Raw genomic sequence first — 16,224 nt, 5'->3', positions numbered from 1 at the left:
TCATGCCTTGTCCAGCAAGAGTAGCCCTAACAGGAAGGGTGATATTATGAAACTTACCAACTGATTTTGGCATATCAGCCAATTGTACAAGCTGTCTTTATACGAATGGTTAGTGTCATTCTACCACATCTGTCTGTTGCATGTGCTTTGGGGTGCACATTTAACTTTTATTGTTGATCATTTAACAAACCCGGGACTTACTGTTCATTCTTTTACTGTCTGCAGTTTTAGATCATCATCAAGGAACAGAAAAACATCTGAATGAGACAAGGAAAAGATTAACAGTAACTGAGGGTCCTGAATGATTTCCCTTACTCCCTAACATTCCTTTTTTGTCAAGTTATTTTCTCTTCTTTTGCGGGCTGGATTCAAAAGCGTGTTTCAGTTACCTTTTTCCTGTCAATCACTACAATCTGCCAACAAAAGTTATTCTGCCTTTAATTTATTTTGATTTACTTTGGATATTTTCTATGGGCTGTCAAGTAGTATGAATCAGCATTTATTCATGAAACAGTAAATGACTGTATTTTTACTACTGTCACTTTTATCTCACTCCTCATTTCTCAGAACGTGGCAAGAGTCTTCCAACTTAATTATTACCTGTTCTGAATTTTCATTATAGTTTAATTACAGTTCCTTACTAGGGTCAGCCTTCTTCACATTTTAACACATTCTACTCTCAATTTTTACATTTTTGTTTCTAGCAGTTATTAATGTTTACAGGTCTGAAAGTGACTTGCAACAACGTTCCAATTCTCAATCGGCCACAGATATCACAAAATGTCTATGCGGAGGAAAATGGAAAAGAAGGAGATATCCGTTCAACAAAGACTCAGGCAGTTCGTTGTCTGACTAATACATTCAGATTACAGGAACTTGAGAAAAGAGAGCACCACCAACATCAATGACTGAATGACGTAAAGTTCCATCTGTCTTTGACTCATTCCATTACCTTCAGCTGCAAAAACACAAAGTTGGTACAGGAATGGCGAAGTCTTGTGTTTTTGTTCACATGGAATGAAGTGTTAAATTTAATAAAGCTGTTCAAGAAATAATGAGAAAATTTCCTGTTTTGGATAGTACCTGATTTGTTTACATGCAACAAAAAAGGCAATAAAACCATTTTTAAAGTATAACAAATTTATTGCTAATATATTTTATTCACATGATAAAAAATAAACTATGCACTTCTTTCATTTCAGTTTCACATACTCAGGTAAATGTTTTTAAGTATGATGATATTTTCATAATTTTATACAAGATCATACAGAATTATACGCTGCTTAGTATTGACCAAGTTACAAACTTAAAACTTTCTCTGTGACCTCATTTTCAAGGAGACTCTTCCACTCATTTATCTTACATAGGAAGAAGAAACAAACCTTATTTCACAAAGAGTCCAACCATTCATCATTGTATGTACAAAAATTATCTCAAAATATATATATCAAAACAGTCAAGTATTTTTACCAATTCTGCAAAACAAAGTGTAATGTAACGTGAACACAATTTCATTATACATACAAATAGTCACCAATTTGATTGTGTTGTCACTTAGTAAAAAACTTGTTAGCTGCCTAAAAGCTAAGAAATAAAAACAACACACTTGTCAAAAGCACTGTTTGTTAAGTATTAACAGGAAAATATATTCAAAAGTCACAGACATAAAGGGAAAGAATGAATGGATTACAATTACTTTTGTGTCTTCAATAGTTTTTCAACCATACAGAGCACAATGCACACTCTCATTCAAACTTTTTTTAAAACAAAAAAGAACCTAGGTGGCAAATAGCATTTGCAGGCAGGAAACTCAAATTGTTGCTGATGTCTGTTATGGTTTGAATTTCACTAGTGGTATGTTTTTGGAAGTTAAGCACTTGTCACAAACCCACTCAGCATAAACTTCTGCTGTCAGGAGTTGGTAGGCAGTTTCAGTCAAACCTGTGCAAACCCTGCGAAGTACAGACAAGATATAATCACAAAATATAGTCCCAGTCCAAAATATAGCTCTAACAATATTTATTTCTCTTCCTCATTCATAAAGACTTTATACTACTGTCTTGTTTGGAAGCAGGGTGGTCACTGGCATTAAGTTAATTGTAAGAGATGGTCACAGTTAAGCTTCAATGTGCTATTGGTAAGAGTTTTCCAAGTTATAAAAATGTTGAATCAGTCACTTACCTATGAAACCAGAAGTTACAACCCGATTCACACAAAATTGCTTGGTCGTTGTCATGGACTTCCTTGTGGCATGTTCCACAGGGATAAATAGGAGGTGCATTGGGATTCTGGGGATTGAACACCATTGGCTGATCTGGAGGATATACCTGAAAATACAATCATGTATGTAACTATTATGATTAAAAATTTTCAATTCAAAGATATATATCATTTTCAAGCATGGAATGGATATATATCTTTACATAAGTTAACATCAATGTCCTGTAACATGATGAAGATGATAATAGTAACTGTCTTTTCCCCCTCTACAGCACGAGGAGGAAAGCATGACACTGTAGTAAGAAAAATTGATCAATATTTGCGAAGTACACTGGCTTCTTACCTAATCAAGATGATGTGGAATCTAGGGTGCCTACAGAATATTGCACATGTGGCGAAAGGTGGGGAGAGGGGAGCTCTTAAGCCGTGTGAATGATTTGCACCACACAACAGAAACACCTCTTACTGCAGTTTTACCCTATTATACTACAGGGTGATAAGGCAAACTATTAATGACCAATGATTAAGCTAATGACAAAAAAATACAAGCATCAAGTTATTTATTTGTATATTATTTTATCTGATTTTGCTTTTCTTACAGTACTGAAATCCTCTCTCATAAATTACCACTATTGCTGGAAAGATTGAAGGGATGGAATGAAAGAACAGATTTTATGCACAATATCTTCAGTTATCACAGGAATATAAATTTTGTGAATGAGATATGAATATTTCTAAATAATATGAGAGATTTGCTTTCTTTCATTAAAAATTTTGAGTTACACGAGAGGGAGAAAGGAGAGGGGAGTGTTAGAGATAGTCAACAGAGTGGTACTGTATTTAACGAAAATGTCTAATACTGCACATTCAAATAGCACTTTCCACATAGGAAGTGCACTACAGTTGGTAGTCATCTATGGAAGTTAAATCCATGTAATGTTTCTAACTGTCTTCAGGTTGAACAATAAACTCCTGTTTTGCCCCTTCTCACTTTCTGAATGTACAGAAAGTGAGTAATGCCCATCTTCAATGAAACAACTCATGCAAGACAGTTAGTTAATCAGAATTTGATTAAAAATCTTTCCTGTCTATGTGAGGATCATACTACAGAAATGCTTTTTCACAGAACAATTGTTCATCCAGATTTTTAAGAAGTGCTTCATAGTTACTGTCACAGATAACTCTCACCACATACTATTAACAAGAACAAAGCTTACCATTTATACGAGATAGAACGCTATGTGGAATAATGTATGACTTTCAAACTAAATATACTAGACAAACTCTACCCATTCAGATGAAGAAGCAATAATTTTATACGCTTCCCGTGATTCCCATTAAATGGTACTCAGGGATACAAGTTTACTACTCCCTAGAAAAATTTCAGTTCATGAGTGGACTGACTTCTAAATATAGTAGATCAAAACATTCAAGTAGAACAATTATCCGAGTCTTGCAGGTAGTGTCACAGCTGTTTTCATTTCTCTTTTGATTTTATAATGTCATTATCCTAATCCAAAAGAGCTTCTCTACCAAAGTTAAAAAAAAAATTGCTCTTTAGTTCTCCAGTTTTCGAATAGTCCACACTTTGCTTCAATATGCTTTAGATATTATTTTTGTCCTATGACCATATTCGATACTAGTACATGTGTTTCATTAGAGGAATCTTGCTTTACCTATGGCTTCTCTCATGCTTGTTCCTCCCACCACCCCTTTTGCCATCTTGATAATTCCTAGGAATTTCATACTGTTTAATCCACTTCTATAAAGTCACTGAAAAAGTCATTACATATAGTTCACAAAATAAAATCCGCTGTAGTGTGTCACATATGTAACTTTGCTACCTATAAAGCAGATTTGTTTTTCCGTTTTCTGTAGTGTCGTCATGAAGTTAGATGTTTGGCAAACTGAAATTTTGCTTTACATTACTGTCATCCCCTTCGCTTTCTTTTCATTTAACAGCGAGCAAAATTCTTTGTTAAGAAATATTTCCTTACTTTGTCCCAGAAGGACATACAGCATAATTATTTTTATATTTTCTTTTACATCATTCATTGCTACTTTGTTGTAATTGAAATAGCAATGAGTGTACATAGTAAACTCAACTTCCACAATTTGCATCATATATGTAACTTTCGGCTTTCATTGATCCTTAGTTCCAGTAACTTACTAAATTGTGTACATCTTCCCAATCCTCCTTGGGAGTCTAAATGTGTTATTCCACATATCACCTCAAAGGATTTCAGCAGATCCAGAAACATAATTCAGTTGCTTTGTTTTGTTTTGTTTTATGTTTTCCCCCTCCTCATAGGTCCTCCACACAAGTACTAAAAGATACCTATTAAATTTTGGTTACATGGTAAGTCACACAGATTTAAATTTGTTCTTTCAATACATAAGGATTACAGTTAAGAACAATTAAAATTGGAAACACGAAACAGAAGGCAAACTGAAGACTGCATTTCATTAGGACAATTCATAGACTATGTAACACATCTACTATAGGGACTGCTTACACATTATGCATGTCAGTCTTGTTCTGGAGTACTGCTGCATGGTATGGTCCTTACCATGTCGGACTGACAGAGGACGCTGAAAAAGTTCCAAGAAGGGCAGCTTCTTTTGGTATTATCATGTAAAAGGGGAAAGAGTGTCATAGATATGATATGCGAATTTGGGTGGCAAGCATTAAGGCTAAAGTGCTTTTCATTGTAAAGAGATCTTTTCACATAGTTTCAGTCACCCACTTTGTCGTCTGAATTTGGAAATATTTTGTCAACTCCCACCCACATATGGAGAAATTACCATTGTAGTAAAATGAGAAGTCAGAGCTTCCGCAGAAGGATTGAAGTGTCTGTTTTTCCCAAGTGCTAAATGTGGTTTGAAGCACCCACTGACAAGCACTGAAGTGAGAACTGTGGAGCAGTTATACACCAGCTGTCTCTCCTGAGAGTAATAAGGTGCATCTTCTCTCATGTTTTGGCACATATTTGCAATTTTGTTTTTGTATTGCATAGCTGGAGTCAGCCCAAACAATTACTACTCATCAGTGACAACAGGAAGTGCTGGTTTTCTTGCCATTAAAAACAAAGTTATTTTTACATTGGAATTTTACGAGCCCATTCGATAGAATGCCCCCAAGTTAGTTCGATATTCATTTTATCGATATGTATTAACAGAGACAGTGAAACACAAAGAATAAATAGCGATCCAGCAGAAACTCAGTAGTGCTGGATACTTGGCAGCAGCAGTCAGCATGGGCCAGGGCAGTGCTGCCATTGCTAGAGTACTGGTTATTCTTCATATTTAACTGTCCCTGTTAATACATATTGATAAAATGAATATCAGACTATACTAATCTGGGACCGCTACATCAAATTGGGACATAAAATTTCACTTTAAAAATAATTTTGTTTGTAACGGGGAAACAAATCAGCATGTCGCATGAAAAGCTTGTGTCCAGCTACACAAAGTAAAACCGAAATTGTAAATATCTACTGAAACACTAGAGAAAATGTACCTGAGAGCTCTTAAGTCAGACACCCTGTAGATGTAGACAGGGACTAGATTCCAGCCTGTTCTGTCTTCAGATTTTTCCTGCCTTCTGAATTACATAATGTCATTTTATTATCTATTTCATTACTAAATGAAGGACCAGAATCCCTTCACTAAAACATTTAGCTTGTCTGAAGAATAACATCTAATTAGTAAACTTCATTTTTTTTTATTTCTTTACATTATTCAGATTACTAATTTATAAATGTCAAATATGAGGTGATCATTTCAACGAATCAGACAATTATCTGCTCATACATTTGACATACATGCATAACACAGTTATGGAAATCTGATGGTGTGTCTACTGCTTTTATTTTTTAATTCTGTCATCATTTGGTTTTCATATTTCCCACTGTTTTTATAATGCTGAATATACATCACCAAATCTTGGTGAATTGTTCAAGCTATAATCATTTAGGGTTCTGATAAGTGTTGACTGTGTTACTGGAAGAACAACTACTTCCACACTGATCTCCTCCACATCTCTTAAAATGTTGTGAGAACTACTCACCATCAAACAAACTTTTGTGTAGATTGATGTAATTTCCCTAGATCCCTTCAAACCACTGCCACAGTACAGTTCCTCAGTGTGAAGGGTTCATTTCCTTCTTCAAGAATATCCTATTACAATTGTGATCTGTTTTTAATGACCTCACTCTTGAGGTGTTAAACTGTAGCCCGTTTTTCTTCCTCAACCAGACAGTCATGGTTTCAAACATTTTCCATTAAATCAACTTCCATTTGTTAGCATCCTAGTCCTGTGTTTGAGACCTTTTCCCTCATTATTTTCAGTTTCAGCCTACTTTGTATCACTATTAAACTATGGTTCAAATTATTTCAACACCATTAAATGCATTTGAAGTTCGAGACGTAGTTCTTAAATCTCTATCTAGACATGTTAAGTACTGAAACGACATGTAAATTCACTCTTCATAGGTAAAAATGATGAGTGATATATACCTTTATTTCTGGTAATTAAGGGTGGAGTATTCATGATGCAAGAAAATATTTTATTGCCACAGCATTTTTTGCTAACGGAATGCTGAAACTGCAATGGCCTCCTGAAGAGGTTTACAAAAGATGGTATTATATGGCGCGAGACATTGAAATATTTATAGAGCAATGTAACAGTCACACAATATTTTCTCCAAAGCCTTAATCTATATTACTACATAAAGACACACCATTTTTAACATTGTTACCAAAAATTTCAAGAAGTCCTTGACTGATTTACTTCAAAGTTTTACACGATGCTCTATAACATTCAGATGAGCATAGGCTATATATATTTTTGAACAGCAAAGAACTATGTGAAAGGATAGTTGCTACTCACCATACAGTGGAATGGCAAGTCGCAGAAAGGCACAACAGTGAGCGAGTGCCCGCACATTCACGCATACGCATGCGCGCGCATGCACAGACACGCGCAACACATGTAACACCCACACACATGACCACCGTCTCGGGCTGCTGAGCCCATTGTGGATTTTCCATTTTTAAACAGCAATACAAATGTTTTCTGTTAAAATTGACTGAGAAAGAAGATGCTACACTGTGCTGTAAAAATGTGCTGATTTGTTTTCTTACTCACAGTCAGTTTCAACAGTGGTAGTGGGGCGCATAAACCATTAGACAAATTGTTTCTACAATATATATTCTCTCTCTTCATGTATAATTTCAACCAAAAATTGTATACACAATGATGTACTGTTTTATTTTCTTCCTCGCTGTCAGTTTTATGGAAAACAGGCGTGGAATCTGAATCATCTGGAACTTCATAATCCTGCCCAGTCACAAATTACAACCACACGAAATATTTTCACAGCTCGAGTGGTCTTTTACCCTGTATACCCAGTGATCCCAACCAATTACCCATTAATTTTAAGTAGCTTCGATTCCATATTAACTTTTCATTTGCAATAACAATAAACAAGGCTCAAAGTCAGAGAGAGGTAGAAGAGGAGTTGGACAGAAGGGGGGGAGGGGGAGAATGAAATGGACAAAGAGAGGGGGGACGGGGCAGGAGGAGGAGATGGAGAAAGAGGGGTAGGAGGAGGACATGGGCAGAGAGAGGAGGAAAAAGTTTACACTTCCATTTTCCCCTTCTTTTCGATTTCTGAGAATTCTGCAATGAATTCATTGCATTTGTATGGACCAATAAAGATTGCATTTGTATGACCAATAAAGATGACATCTGCAACACTGAAGATGATTATTATTTGAGAGTTCTCTCATATGCATTTACAAAGCAGAACAATTACATAAACTGAATTCCACAATAGAAATAGTATTACAGACTAACAACAGAAACAAATTTAGTTCTGAGAAGTAGAAACACTTCCTAAAAGGAGGAGAGCCATATATCTTAAACAATAATAGCTCATATTTCTGGGTATAATAATGTAGCCCAGCCATCTTACTACAGAACTAAAAATGTTGACTAAGCCTTCCCATTTTTGAGCACATAATATAGGTAAATTGGAAAGGCTAGAACTTTTTCTCAAAAAAGTATATTTAGTCATCAAATTCGACATAAAACAATCTCTACTGTGAAGACCACCTTTACTGCTCACATACAAAGGCTTTGTACAAGTTGAAAAAATAAGGATGGTTAGGATAGATGCCATTTAGATCCATAATATTTCAGAATATTTGTAAATGTGTCCACTTTGCCATATCATTGATGAGGTCATGGTGAGAAAATCTGTGTAGCTTTGTAAAAACCCGAGAAACTAGCAAAAAATCAAAACTATGTCTTGTTTGAACCTCCTCATAAGGCAATGATAATAAAAAAATATTTCACAAGAACTAAATGATTAATGGAAAATCTCAAAGACAGATGTGAAACAAATACTAACAGAGAGAGGGGCTGGCCAGTACTAAGCTCAGTACAGCCGATAGTTACACGAAACAGAACAGAACAGAAAGTTCCCATCTCTGCGTGCAATCCCTCCTTCCACCAGTCTCTCCTGGACTTCCAGAACCTTCAATCCGTAGCCCTTACCCAACTTGTCCTGAATCTCTACACTACTTCGTGTAACCACCACTCCCAACAGCTCCTCTCTCTCTTCAAAGTCCTCCAGCTCTCACACCCCTGCTTGGAGAACACACTCAGGATCATCATCCTAGAAGCCAGCTGTAAACTTGAGTTCCATGCCACACATCACCTGAAAAAAACTGTCCACAGTGCTAGTGCAACACCTAAGAAGTGGGGTCCCTCTCCCTATCCCTCACAAACACCAACCATAGCAGCACCTTTAACAACCCCCCCCCCTCATAGCCAACAAACCTAGCCTAGCCACCCTACTCAATCTCCCAATCCCAGCACATACCCCACACAGACCAAATCTCAACTGTAACCACAGTCAAATGCCACATATCACCAGTTCCAATTCAGTTCTAAACCTCTCATCCAGATCCCTCTCCTCCAGAGAGATCTGTTCTATAAAAAGGCTTAACCTTTAGCCCCACACCTAAATTCAACCACACTGCTCTGGTTAAAGATCTCCTCTCATTCACCTGGAACCTCAACTGGAAATATCACTTTGTCACCCAAACACAGCCCCCAAATACTAAACCCAGTGTTGAACCCTGTCTAGAACAGTTCCGACCACCTTCCCAAAGGGATCCTCCTCCCCTCCCCCGAAACCATCCCTTGCAGACATTTCAGGAATTCCTCACATCCAGTGTTACCTCCCAGACCTTCTTGAAGAACATCCCGACAACCCCCAACATCACCCCAGCTGAATCCCGTGCCATTAAGGAGCTGAAAACAGACTGCTCTATTGTCATCCTCCCGGCGGATAAAGGCTCCACAACTGTGGAACTTGACTGTGTGGAGTATGTGGCAGAAGGCCTGCGTCAACTCTCCGACACCTCAACCTACAAAGCTGTTACCCAGGATCCCATTCCCTCCATCCAGACTGAGCTGCAGAAAATCCTAAAAATCCAAGGTCCCTCACAAGGCCTCACAACGGCCTTCATAGACCTACTCTCTCCACCTGAGCCACGTACCCCAAACTTCTACCTATTACCCAAAATCCACAAAGAGAACCATCCTGGCCGTCCAATTGTGGCAGGCTTCAAAGCCCCAACAAACGTATCTCAGCTCTGGTAGACCAACACCTCCAACCTATCACCTGCAGACTCCCATCCTACATCAAAGGCACAAACCACTTCCTAGAACGCCTCAAATCCATTCCCACTCCCCTCCCACCTGAAACTGTTCTTCTCACCATAGGTGCTACATCCCTTTACACAAACATCCCACATACCCATGGTCTCTCTGTCCTTGAATACTACCTCTCCCAACGCCCACCCGAATATCTTCCAAAAACCTCGTTCCTTATCACACTTACCAACTTCATCCTCACCCACAATTACTTCACTTTTGAAGGCCAGACCTACAAACAAATCAGGGGAACAGCCATGGGAACCAGGATGGTTCCGTCCTATGCCAACCTCTTCATGGGCTGCATGGAGGAGGCTTTCCTGAAGACCCAACAGCTGCTTCCCTTGGCCTGGTATAGGTTTATAGCTGACATCTTTGTGGTCTGGACTCGTGGTGAAGAAACACTCCTTAATTTCCTCCATAACCTCAACTCCTTTTCGAATCTGAATTTCACCTGGTCCTTCTCCAAAACCCAAGCCACCTTCCTGGATGTTGACCTTCATCTCGTTGAAGCTCACATCCACAACTCTGTCCACATCAAACCCACAAAGAAACAACAGTACCTTCACTTTGATAGCTGCCATCCATTCCACATCAAACGCTCCCTTCCCTACAGCCTAGGTATTCATGGCAAATGTATCTGCTTCAGTGACTAATCCCTCAACAATTACACCAATAACCTGACCAGTGCTTTCCTCTCCCGCAACTATCCTGCAGACCTTGTCCACAAACAGATCTCCCGAGCAATAAATTCCTCCCCGTCCAACAACAATGTTCCTACCCCCAGACCACACAGAAGCATTCCCCTTGTCACCCAGTATTATCCTGGCCTCGAATACATCAACAAATTACTCCGCCAGGGATATGACTTTCTCAAGTCAAGCCCTGAAATGAGATCATCCCTTGACAATATTCTCCCCACACCACCCAGAGTTGCCTTTCGTCGCCCCCCTAACCTCTGTAACATCCTTGTCAAACCCTACAATATTCTCAGACCACCACCTCTACCCAGCGGTTCCTACCCCTGTAACCGACCCCGCTGCAAAACCTGCCCCATGCATCCCCCCCACAACCACCTACTCCAGCCCTGCTACTGGTAAAACACACATAATTCAAGGCAGGGCCACATGTGAAACAACACGTCATTTATCAGCTGACATGCCTGCATTGCACAGCCTTTTACATCGATATGACGACAACTAAACTGGCTGAGCGCATGAACGGGCACAGACGAACTGTCCGCCTAGGAGATGTTCAATACCCAGGAGCAGAGCATGCCGTCCAACATAATTCTAGGGACCTGGGAACCTGCTACAATGTACGTGCCATTTGGCTTCTCTCACCCAACATCAGTCCCTCGGAACTGCGGAGATGGGAACTTGCACTCCAACACATCCTTTCATCCCGCAACCCCCTGGACTGAACCTACGTTAACCAACCTCACTCCCATTTACTCTTCAGTCTTCTTTTTCCCTCTCCTCTTTAGCTATTCACGCATCTTTTCATTCTGCATAGTTGTGTTTATCTTAATACTATATACCTCTTTACTTCTGTATGCATCCTCTTTGGTTTGAAGCTGGCACAGTACTTACAGTAGAATATCTTTGGCTTCCCTCTGACAACCATGCCTCCATCCTTGCTACCCTACCTGTTTACCTTTCCCTGTTGCTTCATAACCTGGGTTGTGAGTAACTGAATCCACTTTCCCTTCTTCCCTTTTTTCCCATCTCTCCTCCCTGATGAAGGAACAAAGTTCCGAAAGCTAGGAATGTAAATTTTCTGTTCTGTTTTGTGTGACTATCGGCTGTACTGAGCTAAGTACTGGGCAGCCCCTCTATCTCTTTGTTACTATTTATTTCACAAGAACTGTAAGAGAAATATAGTGGTTACCACAATCAATACAAAAAGAATCAAATTACGGATATATTATAATAAAGGGGAAAAAACTGATCAAACAGGCAAGACTGCAATAAGCAGAAGCAAATTATTGATTTACTGGAGCAATTAATTCAAATAATAAAGTATTGAACTAGAATAATACAGGAGAAATTCATTATTTCTACTGCTACATCTCTGAAAATAAAATCACCGTGAAAACCAACCAATCATGAGAAGCAAGAATGAACATTGAGAAGAGTTCAACTCTACCTAGTGTGAAGAACAAAACACCATCTCATTTGAAGGAAGGGGTAGGATGGATTTTTTGTTACCTTATTGTAGGTGCATTCAATTAAATAAGTGAGCAACTGAACTGGATTTTGAATGATGCTGAGACAAAATTAGATAACCAAAGAGGCAGCATACGTATGACCTGTGCAAAACGAGCTTGGGTGTCACACAGCAAAAACATTCCTACAGAAAACTTCAAACAATGCTTCATCTCAACAACCTCCTTAACTTCATCACGAGATTTCAGGAGTATGTTACTGTAATGGTTTTCTCTCAAGAGCATAATCTGTCAGCACCACAACATGCCAGTCCCAAAAACCACTTCCTATCACCTCACCTCCATATGTGGGACAAAAACAATACAATATTGAAAGTGGTTACATCTATTATCCAACACAAACAGAAAGATGTCATCTGATGCTATGAGATGACATTTTGTGCATGTGTCACCTAACAGTCATAACTATGTATAATACAGTATTGCTTTTGTTGCACGACATATGCACAAAAGTAAGACATATTCCTCCCCCACACATACCACCAATTACATATTACTCCCCATATGTACCAGCAATTGTACGCTTGGAAATGACCTGAGGTTCAAATTAGCTGATCGCACAGATAATAAAAAGAATACAACCTCCTTGAACCATGTTTTTGTTCTCATTTATATATACACCGATGGGAAAAATATCGCAACACCAAAAAGCAGTTGTGTAACATAAACAAAAGTTTCTACATCTAAAATATGATGTCTCTTCAAATTTTACACCAGTTGCATAAGAGTGGTGGAAATCAGGTTTGCTCTAAATACACACTGTACCAGTCATGAATAAGTGTTAGTTAGCATTGAGATTGGATCTGTGAGTTGATGTTAGTCAACAATACACTTATGGCAACAATGATGCAGTTATCAACGCCTCACTGAGTTTGAACAAGGTCGTGTAACAGGGCAACAGGAAGCTGTATGTTCCCTCTGCAATGCTGCAGAAAGACTTGGCAGGAATGTAGCCACTGCACACAAATTCTGGCAGTGGTAGTCACGAAAATGTACGGTCCCAAGAAGACACATGGCCCATGTGGCACTACCAAGAGGCAGGACCATCATGTTTGGCATATGGCTCTGCTACATTGTACTGCACCTGTATCAGCAATTGAGTAGCAGTTGGCACCACAGCAATGCAACAAACTGGTTACTTCAAGGACAGCTCCAAGCCAGACACTCTGCAGCATCCATTTCATTAACCCCAAACCATCACCATGTGTGACTAGTGGTATCAAGCAGAGCTCACTGGGTGGGGTGGGGGGGGGGGGGGGGGGCAGAGTGGAGGTCTGTTGTGTTTTCTGCTGATAGCTGGTTCTAGCTTAGTGCCACTGATGGCCATGTGTTGGTTAGGAGGAAGCCAGCTGAAGCCCTGCAACCAACCTGTCTGCATGCTACACACATTGGTTCTACACCTGGAGTTATGGTCTGGGGTGCAATTTCATGTGACAGTAGAAGCGCTCTCATTGTTATCCCATGCACCCTGATTGCAAATTTGTATGTCAATCTGGTGGTATGGTTTATAGAAAGTGAATTCAAAATGTAATCCATGCCAACACCATTATCACCTAATTTCATTAGTATTAATATCAACTAGTTATGCCTAGATGAGTAACTGTCTTTTCCTCTTTTCATATTATGCTCTGGCTTTCAGATCAGTGATTGCTTGAGGCCTGCATGGTAAAATGTGTTTTTATAAGAAACAAACTGATATGTAAAGGATAGATTAGTACTCACCACGTAGAGAAAGCAATGGGTCACAGACATGCACAATAAAAAAGAACACTAGAAATATTTCAGTTTTCAGACAAAGCCATTCTTCAGAAGTAGAAAACTAAACACACACACGGCAACTGTCTCCGTGCCTTAGCACCTGGAGACAGTGGATGAATCTCAGTTTTCTATTTCTGAAGGACTTTGTTCAAAGGCTGAAATATTTCTAGTATTCTTGGTCACTGAACCTATTCCAGCTCAACACCACCTCTATGTAGTGAGTAAGCAGTCTATCCTTTGCATATTGTTGTTATTCCATCCTGGATTTTCCATTGTTTGAATAATACACAGTCACATCAATATGAATCAAAATGTTTAATCCAAAATTAAACTGATCAGTTATGTTTTATACGTCTTCAAGCTCATCCTGGATGAAGGATTAGTTAACATCTTAGATAAAGAGACTTGCATATGCCGATTAATGACAATGGAAGACTATAACAAAAACTGGACAACTGCTTATCATGTGTCAGATACTATTGTATTTTCAGGACCATACAGACAGTAAGTAGCATAAACTCAGAGAAGCAAGAAGTTGATGAAATGTGTGACAATGATACAAGCTACCAGTGTAGTGAGTGCAAAATCACACACACTGAATTACAATGTGTCAACATTTATCATACAAGGTAGAAAACCTTTAGGAAAGGTTCTCAATGTGCTACCTGTACACAAGCCAATCTTTACACTTCATCATTTAATATTTTGTGCATTATGTGCACATGCCTTTGGCCAATTTATCTCTTTCCAAAAATAATGTTATGAAGAAATTACTTCATTAAAGAACATTTTAATACAAGAGCAAGACATTAACGAATCATTTTCAGTACTAAAACCAAAATACTTCATTAATGTGAATATTATTAATATGCTGTAAACATTTTAATATATATTTAAAAATGAAAATATTGTAAAAACTGTGAAGCTTTTATGCACAGATTTCCACATTACAGCTGCTCAGGACCCAAAGTGTTACCAACAAAATGACTAACGATATTTATCCACTTAAGATGAATGTGACAGAGATGGTATATTTCACAGTTTGTAAATGGGCTATCTGAGACCTCTTTGAAGATTTTAGTTCCCGCTCTGAAAGCTTGTGGAACTTTCACAGGTCTGTCAGTGGCATTGCCTTGAAGTACTTATGCTTGTCAGACCACCAGCTTGTTTTTTGTTCACCGGGTCACTAATCTTGCACTTTGAAGTGCCAGAGGAAGTTTATATTTTATATAAATCTTCAAGTTCTTCCTGAATGATGGAATAATGATCAACTTTTTAGATGAAGAGGCTAACAACTATGCGTATCAATGCAGTTCCAGTGTAGAACAGCAGGACCAATAAGTGAAGAAATATATATTTTTACAACTCTGAATTTCACAAATCTTGTATTAATTTGCACCATGCAACCAAATTATTGATGTTCCCTTCATGGAAAACACAATGTACTCCTGTAGATGCAGTCTACTGAAAAAATTCTTATACGTTTTTGCAAACAATGAGATGTGTAATCAAATCATTCCAATCCTGAATGGAACAACTGGACCACACTTCATAAACTACTACAAAAAAAGTATAAGAAGTTATATGGCCTGCAAAATGTCTTATCACAGATGAATTTCTGTTTTCATAAAAACAGTTAGCTGGGTAAATTATATGCTGCTAAAAAGAACCAGATCTCACATAAAATCAAATTATCTGAACTCAAATATGTGTCTGTAATATTGTACTTCAATATATACTGAGACAACACAAAGTTTGATGAAGAGTAAAAATATCTTCCTGTACCTCAAGCTGTTGTAATGACACTGTAAAAACTTTTTTTGGGTAAAGGATATTGCCTGACAAGAGACCTTTTACGCACCCACAGATATTTTGTTAACTTATTGAATGGACTGTTGTTATAGCACTATCAAGCTGAAGTGGGAAGGCGTGTCACCAGAGATAAAAAGCAAGAATTTGAGTACAGGAGACAATGACAAAATAACAGCTCTGTGTAGGAAAGATAAGATGGACATTGCACAGCTCAACTCAGACACAATGCTAAAATCGCAAGTCCAGTAATGCTGTAACAAGGCGATGAAATCAAAAACAGTTCAATGCAACAAAACTATTCATGTTTCAAAAAGAGCCCTGAAAACTCATATTTTCTGCTGTAAATGTAGCAATAAAGAGGAAGTATATGGTAGTTTATGATCTGCAACAAGTGGACAACTGGGAGAGGCCTCAACACATTGTGTTTTAACAAGAGATTTCACAGATCTTACCGTCTATAGAAAGGAAAAAGACTTGA

General features: G+C 38.3%; 1 protein-coding gene across 2 annotated transcripts in view; it reads right to left on the bottom strand.

The window, feature by feature from the left end:
• Positions 1-1,122: 1,122 nt before the first annotated feature.
• LOC124804957 (protein pygopus) overlaps positions 1,123-16,224 on the bottom strand; it is a 73,437-nt gene continuing 58,335 nt past the window's right edge. For both annotated transcript variants that reach the window (XM_047265348.1, XM_047265349.1), the window contains exons 6-7: positions 2,182-2,327; positions 1,123-1,952 (exon numbers count right to left, since the gene is read on the bottom strand). In XM_047265348.1, the coding sequence (XP_047121304.1) occupies positions 1,832-1,952; positions 2,182-2,327 (267 nt within the window). In that variant the 3' untranslated portion in view covers positions 1,123-1,831. The remainder of the gene's footprint in view (positions 1,953-2,181; positions 2,328-16,224) is intronic.

This window comes from Schistocerca piceifrons, chromosome 7 (assembly GCF_021461385.2).
Source record: "Schistocerca piceifrons isolate TAMUIC-IGC-003096 chromosome 7, iqSchPice1.1, whole genome shotgun sequence".
NCBI classification, from domain to species: Eukaryota; Metazoa; Arthropoda; class Insecta; order Orthoptera; family Acrididae; genus Schistocerca; species Schistocerca piceifrons.
Note: the sequence above shows the minus strand (reverse complement) of the source record. Positions and strands in the feature narration are given on the sequence as shown.